At 42.3% G+C, this 8,551-nt stretch overlaps 1 protein-coding gene across 1 annotated transcript; it reads right to left on the bottom strand.

Moving 5' to 3' along the window:
• Positions 1-206: 206 nt before the first annotated feature.
• Positions 207-7,575, bottom strand: GCM2 (glial cells missing transcription factor 2). Its single transcript, XM_064424943.1, has 5 exons — positions 7,534-7,575; positions 6,060-6,312; positions 5,573-5,685; positions 3,989-4,118; positions 207-3,710 (listed from the first exon to the last, which is right to left on the bottom strand). Exons 1-5 carry the CDS (start codon positions 7,573-7,575, stop codon positions 2,833-2,835), a joined length of 1,416 nt encoding a protein of 471 aa, XP_064281013.1. The 3' UTR covers positions 207-2,832.
• Between the last annotated feature and the right edge of the window lie 976 nt (positions 7,576-8,551).

Raw genomic sequence — 8,551 nt, 5'->3', positions numbered from 1 at the left:
AAAACTGTCTACAGCTCTAGACTTTTTCCATCTGATTTTTTATCTCTAAAAGGTCACATACAGCTAATCTCATTCCAGACACTTGTACATGAGAGAACTCAAGGTTAAGAAAGAATGTAATAACCTTTAGAGCAGTTTTATTTGTTGTGCTGCTCAGATGATGCAGCAAGGTAACACCACCACTGTGTAACACCACCACTTTCCACTGTGCTTGAACAGCTGTGATGTTTATTATAAATAAATTTACACCTTAAAAGTAGCATCTTAACACAATTGGCTGCATTTTCTTTACTGATGTACAAAGTTCTGCTTTAAAAGCTATGTTTAATTGGATAGCATAATGATTTAAGCACACAACTACAATGACAAATTTAATACCAGTGACGTGAATAGCATGCAACCCCCACAGCTTGTCTGTTTTAATAGCAAGTAGTATTTTAATAACTTGTGCTTGAGTTGTGGTTGGCTAACTCCTCTAAAATCACCTCTAAAATCTAAAATCTCCTCTAAAATCTAAAATAAAATAGAGCAATTTACAGCTTTAATATTTTCCTTGATTTTCCCATCTGCAGTGAATCTTTCCAGCTTTTTTAGTAATTTACTTTTGCCTTATTCCCCTCTTATACTTTTTTTTACCCTTTTTAAACTTACAATGCTGTAAGCCTTGATCATTATTCTACATGTCAAATGCCTCAATATGATTTGGCATACAGCTGAGAAATCCCAGTTCTGTAAACAGGCATAGTGTTATATATTCATAAACTCTAAAATTTTGCGTCAGTATTTCTGGGTAATTACTCACTAACCACCTTTTTATTTTCTTTTTTAAAAGTTTTAAAATATGTGGGCTAATTATCAAATTTATGTTGTTCACCTGAATCTCTTCTTATCAGTAATTTAAAACACTTGGTAGAAGAATAACCCTAAGAGTTTAACAAAAGCCAAGGGAGATATACAAAAAGTACACTAGAGCTAAAAGACAAAGTAAGCTTGCTGCAGGTGAATTAATTTAGTCTTTTTGTGAATTCCATCTTTGTCTGGCTTGAATTTTTAAAATGCTGAACAATCCACTGCTGAAACAGAATGCTATTAATTAAATTCCTGTGTGGCTCAGTTTCACATCTTAGACTGAACATGTTGGTTTTCATAAAAATATAAAAAGAAAGAAAATATACTACATCAGAAATAACTATTTTTAAATAATTGTTTAACTGTTCTCTGAAAATACAATTTGTTTACCAGTTTAATGATGGCTCCCATGCACAGAACCTTATAATTCTAACAAGCCAGCTACTCACATTACTTTGCATGGTGCTTTGCTTTTAACTGTGATTTCACATTTAATTGAAAAACTACAGTAGTACGCTTCTTCTCAAAACACACCAAAAATATACATAAGACAGAGGTAAAAAAAAAAAAAAAAGTGTTCAAAAAGTTAAAGATACTTGGTAACTCAATAATAATGGTACCAAAAGAAATTTTTTTATCCTGATCAATCCCCTGTGTCTACTTAGCTCCCTTGCTTGGCACACACATTTTGGGTGAGGGTTCTATTCCCCAGTACTAGGTGGCTTTCAAAATATCCTTAGTTTTAAACCAGCACTGCTCTGTTTTTCCTTCTTTCCAGATTAAAGAAGAATTAGTTGTTTTAGGAATTAATTTGGAATGCATTTTTTTATGATTTCTTTGCTTAGCTCAGTTTGGGGATTTTGTTTTGTAACCTCTCTGTTGGCCGGTTGTTTAGTTGTTTAATTTCCAAAGGAGTGCTGTCATGGGGAGCTATGTTTACAGAGAGAAAAATCACCAGAAGTCCCTTGGGAGAGGGAGAAAGACCTGATGGAGATGGAGTGCAGAGAGGGAGCCAGGAAAGGTTCATTCAACACTGACCTGTACTAAGCAGCTGGGATGTTGCATTCTTAGAGAGGACCAGTTGTAGTCATGTGTAAAGAGAATTCTGCACCAATAACCAGTTGGCCTGACCAGCTTGCCAGGCTCCTTTAAGCAAAAGCCAGTTTCACTGTAAATGTTTTTCAGGACCACATAAGTTAACTCTGGCAGCCATGTGATGCTGAGCAGGCTTGGTGGGGGTCCCTGAGCCTTCCTGCCTCCAGGCTAAGTGTTACAGGGCATCATTTCCTGCTGTGGCTGTGCTGGGTTGTCCTTCTTACATAGAAAGGCTGGGTCATCTTTACTTTTGATACAGGGGATCAAAAAGCAACATGAATTTAAAATGTTTAATTTCTTAGGTTTCAGGTTTTTCATTTTTCATTTCAGAGAAACTTAGCTGATCTTTTCATTCATCAAAAGAATCATGGCAGGTGAATGAACTGCTCAGGTGAATTATTCTGCAAATTGCCTTGCTTTCACATTTATGTTATTTCTTTCTTTCCATGCCATTTCCTTCAGTTGACTATAATCTGTAGCCACTTTCCTTCATTTTTTTTCCATTACCTGATTAGTCTTTTCTTACAGATGGAGCATTTTCTCTCAAAGCTTGAGGCAGGAGTTGTAGCTGCAAGTGGATTGCACTTACTGTCAGAGGACACTGTTGACTTCCAGAGGAGCTGTGCCTCCATATTGCCTTTTCCAGGTGTGTTTTGGGCTCAATTCCTTGTGCCATTTTAGAGATTGTGTGAGTTTCTTTGAAGTTACATGCAAAATATAATTCACTCAGCACACAACTCCAGAAAGGTATTTTTGGGAAAAAGCTGTCTTGATGTTCTGCTTCCTTACATCTCCTCAAATCCCAAATCACTTGGCTTAGCACTCCCATGGTCAACACAATAATCTATTCTCCCATCATCAGGTATTTGCCATTTAGGGACCATTTAGTCAATATTCAGCACTCTCAAACCTTAGGGCCTGGCCTTCATGTTCAGCAAAGCTGTTCCCCAGAGGGAGCCCATACCGATAGCTCTCCACGCTCTCAGCTGGTTTGGATTTTGTGGGGATGGAGTCGTGCTGGTAGAGCAGCGCCGACTTTATCATCCCAAAGTCTTCCTGAATCTTCATCCCTGAATAGACGGCACCCGAGATGTTTTCTGCCACGTGGGTGTAGCTCTGAAGGTTTTTCACATCGCAGAGGTTGTCGCTATATTTCAGCGCAGGTGGCTTGTAGGCCTGGTAGGACACCTTGGTGGTGGTGGTGATGACGGTCTGCAGCGGTGGGGCCATGGGAGCGGGGCTGGAGCTGTACCTGCAGGCATAGTCCCCGCTGTAGTAAGGGTGGGGAGCACTTGTTGCCATCTGCCCGTAGTCACCCCGCTCTCCGCTGCCGGTTTTCCCCCACGCTGGTTTCAGTCCGTAATGCCTGCCAGGGTTATCAACGCTCTTATCGTGGGTGGTCACAGCGTTGTAGTGAGACCCGTTCAGACTGAGGGGGTCTGCATCAATGGCAGGACTGGGCAGATCTTTGTAAAATGTTGGGTAAGGACTCGAGCTTATGAAGGCGGGAACTCCAAACTCGTAACTGCATGGCATGGGCATGTAGAGCCTTGGATTTGGGCATTTAGGGTATGGTGATAGCTGGTCCTCTTGGAAGCTGGCTGAGTCGTAAGGTGCCTTGTAGAGGTCTGGGTTCTGCACCGAAGGGTAGGACTGGGCTGGAATTGAATAATTGGTGTCTGTGAAGATACCAACTCTTTCTGGGCCATCCATGCAGTGAAAATTCTGTAGGTTATTGGCGTAACCACTGCTGTCAGGGTACCTTCCTGGCTGACAAGGAGAAGTAGATCTTTAAGACATAAGAATCAATACTGCCCACACACATATGTCTCAATACTTGTGCTATTGCTATGTCTCAATACTTGTGCTATTGCTAGTTTCAGCCCCAAGTTAACAGATGTTAATTTGTAATTAACACATGTTAATACCATGGTGTAAAGCTTTGTTTTGCCCTGGGATCCACAGTACATGTTTATCACGTCTTTTTAATTGACAAATAAAGTCTTCATTTATGTCACCTTTTTATTTCACTAATGACTTTGACTTACCTCTGAATTTAGAGATCTCTTTTTCTGGGAGTGGTGATAAGAGGACATTTGCTTCTTAATTGCACTTCTTCTTGCCTCTGCCTCCAGTTTACTCTCTGGCCGGGGGTGGTCATGGACTCCTTTAGCCTAAATTAGAATTAACTGAGAATTAAGTGTGTACCTAGAAGGGGGTAAGATTAGAGAAAATGGTCTAAGTAGCAGGAGGGATAGTCACAGCATGGTCTGTGATTTGGCACAAGTAAAAAGGAAGGAGAGACTAAACACGGACAAATTCATGTGAAAATAAACAAATAGCATAAATCATTATTTGGATGTAGATGGAAAGAAAAAGTGAGGGAGAAGTCAGTGAGGACTGCAGAGCTGATAAAGGAGCAAAAGTGCTACCTAAGTTTGTGACATTCAGGAGTAGATAATTAGAACCAAGAGGTGGCAGGGTGTGGGGATGGGAATTTAGTTTGGTTGGTTTTCTGCAGTCCAGTTCTGCCTTATAAGCACATCTATAAATAGCATAAATAGGCTTTAAAGAGGTTTCGTGCCATAAAATGAAAAATATTCTCTTAAAGCAGTACACCTTCTTGAACAAGACTGAAAATTATATCCTGGGAAAACCTGGAAAATCTGAAGATGCTCTGCTATTGAAACATCTGTGGGTATGCAGAGCTACATAACCAAAGTTATATTGGCATATGATGAAGTAATGGACACTACATTTCCTTACTCATTTGTCTGAGCAGAGTTACATACAGTCCCCAATACAAAGCAGAAAGCTAAAAATTGCTTTTAAAACACTGTCCTTTCTCAAGCAGAAATTAACTTCTAGGCAAGGATTTATCAACTTTTTGGATAGTAAATTTTTCCAGTATTGCATGTCTTTAAGAGAACATCTGAAAAAGAATAATATAGGAGGGAATCTGGGAATATGGCCAGTTTTGTTCCATTTACTGACTGGAGAACAGAATTTACTGCTGTGAGAGTCAGTGGAAAAAAATGATCCAGGAGAAAATGTAATCTCACAGAACAGAAACTTTTTGATTCATTTTTGTTCCAATGTTGCTAAAAAATGAAAATCACGACAAAATTTCAAATTTCAGCTAAGATTCTTCTTTTTTCTGTCAAGATTTTAAATCCTTCAAAATTCAAAGGCTTGTTTCACACAAAGTAGAATTTTTATATTTCCACTCATGTAAATTAAGTAAGACCTTTTTTCCCTATTTATTTTAGTAGGAAATAAATATTTGGAAATAACATTGGAGAGATCCAGTTGTCACTTACACCAGGGTGCAAGACAACCTTTTTGTTCATATTTGTGTTCTGTAAACAGGAGAACTTTAGCCGTCAGTGATATTGTAGTTAAAACTGAATATTGCCAACCCATAAGTACTGCTTTCAGAGAGACAGCCAAGTGTTATTTTATTTGTTCTTATGTTCATACTCAAGAGAAATTCAGTTGTGCGCTATACCTCTGTCATGCTCATCACGGTCTGTGTTACATAAAAAGGAGGGGGGGAGGAGGAAGAAATCTCTCTCTTTACAGGTATTTTTTTATACAGTGTGCATAAATACATACAGCTGCTTTCTACCTGGAAAAATATTGCTTTTCCATCAAGCCTCCAGAAGTTCGTGACCGGATACCCGCTGTGTCCTCGGCAAGGAATCAACTCGAGGGCAGAGTTACAGTTGGGGCAGGCTTTCTCTGTGAACAGACAGAAACTACTGAAGAGATTGGTTAAGGGCAAGGATGCTGTCTGAGAGTAAACAGAGCTCAAGAGCAACATGATCAGACTTTTCCAAAGTTCAGATTAAAATGTATATTCAAGGAAATGTGACATAGACTACCCAGCATAGCTAAATGGTATGAACCAGAACTGCCCACTAGATGTATACACTAATAATTTAAAGGATTTAAATCCATATCCCCTTAAATATTTGCAAAGAGGCATTGATGAAATTTGCAATTAATCAGCCATTGCAATTGTGCCTTAGTCTGTACACAAGTAAGAGTGACTCCAGCTTGGAAATCAAGCCCAGAAGTAAGAAGGGGTCCCTTGGGCATCGCAGCTCTCTCACTTTGTTGCTTCTGCCGAGCCTTGTCGCATATGGCGGGGCGGAGCTGCAGCCTGGCCCCGCCGGGCAGGGCGCAGCTCCGGGCACACACCACGACGCCCAGGCAGGACTTCTTGAGGATCTGGCAGTTGTGGTTGTTGGTGTTGCGCATGGCCCAGCCGCTGAGGTGCCGCTGCGCGTTCTTCTCCTCGCTCGAGTAGATGAGCCGCACGTAGCCATCGGGCCACTCCTGGAAGGCGTCGAAGTGCTTGGGCTCCTGCAGGCCCGCAGGCAAGGCAGCGAGGAGAAGAGCAAGAGAACGTTATTAGTACATTAAACCTGATATTTTTGCCTACTTATAAGACACATAACAGGGGGCAAAATGCTTTTTCTGTCACCAGCCAAGCAGCAGAAAAAGAAATATTGAAAGAATAGCTTGTTCAGAAGTGCTCTCTAAAAGGGCTAGGGCAGTCTGAGATTCCGTACCTGAATAGAAAGGATCATTTCCTCTTTTGCATCATGATCCATTGTAGCACAGTCTGCTGACACTTACACACTTACGCCTTTTACAGGGAAGTTACCAGCTATAAGACATCAGCCTTACTTGCAGAATTTACTGACTAGTCTACTATCAGTGTGCCCAGACAGGACACGAGCCACCCTGATCATGACTGCTATTAAGTTCTCCTTGTTGTGAGACAATGCAGCTGCAGGCAGGAAACTAGAAGTTTAAGCTATGGAATGGCTTCCTAAAGTGCATCTAATATGATTTGAATAAGGCTTTTCCCAGAAAATAGAGATAAAATGATTTGTCATTGCAAATGTACTTCCAATATGTACAGTGGCACAAACAAAGAATATTTCAGTTTGGGATTTCAGGGCTTTCATTTTCACTCATTACGAAAATGTAATTACCAGAGCTATGAATGAAGATTTTAAACTGCAAATATTTATAATGCAATACATATTTAACATATGCATGTACCATATGTGAGAGCAATCCCAGGAAACTACCAGCATTTACAGCATTAAGACATAACAGCGTGGGCTCTGTAAACTTAAATAAACACTAAGACGAAAAAAATTGCAAATTAAAAAACACACTTGAAACTCACAGCTGGACAAAAGTGGAGTGCTCATTGGCATTAAAGTGTTGCATCAATAAACCAAAGGAATAATTAGATAACTTGGGTAATAGTAGTAAACTGTCAATTCAAGCTCCAATTCAACATTCCTTGAACAAGGAACAGGAGGTGGAGGGAGAAGGAAACTGTCCAAATGGAGCAGGAGTTCATATCCAGCTAGGCAAAGCTGTGCATCAAATCCATACTTTTACTACAAGTGACTTTATAAAGACTACACCACAACACAGTGAGAAGAGAAGTAAAGCAGACGTAAACCAAAGCTTTGCTTAGAGTGAAGTTCGTTCCGCTGGTCCCCTGCTCCGCGACAGAGCTGGACGTAGACTTTCCCCAGCGCCTCCCCGCCCACCCGGTACCTGCGGCAGCTTGGGGTCGTTGATGTCCCAGGTGAGCTTCATGGCAGAGAGTGGCCGTGGGTGCCGGCTCCCGGCTTTTTATGCCGTCGGGGCGTCGCCGGGGTGTGTGTGTGTGTGTGCGGGATCGGAGCTCTCAGCCGGCCTCGTAGGCGGACCAGCAGCACCATCACCGAGCGCCACCGCCACCCCGGGCGCTGCCCCTCCCCGCCACGGGCGGGTTTCGCTGCCCTCACCCGAAGGTGTGTGGCGGGGGATAGATGCAGGGGCTGTGCACGAATCCACCCCCCAGCCCCCTAGGGGCCGTGACCTCGGCAAACTTGAGCCGCGTTTGGAAGTCTAACCCGGCAGCCGCGGGGCTCTGCCGCTCTCTCCCGCGGGTGGCCGGGGAGATGAGAGCGGTGACGGGGAGCTGGGGGACCCTGCTCTGCCCCACGGGGATGCCCCTGGTCTTGGATTTTGAGCGTGGCTCGGAGCTGTCCACAGCTTGTAAAGCCTCCGGAGGGAGGAAAAGGTGCTGAATAACCTGCTCTTCGGACGTAAACGAAACCGGCGTTACTTGGCAGGTTCCCCCTTCGCCCTGTAGCACCTGCTTTAAAAGGCAGAGTTGGTGCTGGTGCCATTGTATCGATAGGCGCATTTTAACCTATTGAACAGTTACCGGCTTTTTGTTACCTTTTCGAAAGAAACAGCCGGTGGGATCTGAAGTTTAGAGCTTTTTGTTTGGTTGGTTTGGTTTTCGTGAGTTTGTTTTTCTTTTTATTGGTTTTGTGGGGATTTTTTCGTTTGTTTGTTTGGGTTCTTTTGGAGTGGGGGGATATTGTGGGAAGGAAGGAGGGAGATTGATATTTGGTGTGAAAAACAGAAAGATAAAACTATCCACAACAGCATAGAGCGGTTGAACTCCGAGTGCTGCTATCACCCTTTAAACGATCCCAGCTGTTCGCAATGATTTTTCTCGTTAGCTTCCATCCTCTCTGGTCCAAAATTTACTGACCTTTACCCTCAGCTGAGCACCATA

Source organism: Passer domesticus, chromosome 1, assembly GCF_036417665.1.
Source record: "Passer domesticus isolate bPasDom1 chromosome 1, bPasDom1.hap1, whole genome shotgun sequence".
Taxonomy (NCBI): Eukaryota; Metazoa; Chordata; class Aves; order Passeriformes; family Passeridae; genus Passer; species Passer domesticus.
Note: the sequence above shows the minus strand (reverse complement) of the source record. Positions and strands in the feature narration are given on the sequence as shown.

What these genes read in the sequence shown, in the direction of transcription:
- GCM2 (XM_064424943.1), bottom strand. Translation starts at nt 7,575, where the DNA reads ATGAAGCTCACCTGGGACATCAACGACCCCAAGCTGCCGCAG. An exon ending in GAAAAGCAATATTTTTCCAG is followed by an intron (nt 4,119 to 5,572) that starts GTAGAAAGCAGC and finishes ATTCTAATTTAG; the next exon opens with GCTAAAGGAGTCCATGACCA. An exon ending in ATCTCTAAATTCAGAGGTAA is followed by an intron (nt 3,711 to 3,988) that starts GTCAAAGTCATT and finishes CTTGTCAGCCAG; the next exon opens with GAAGGTACCCTGACAGCAGT.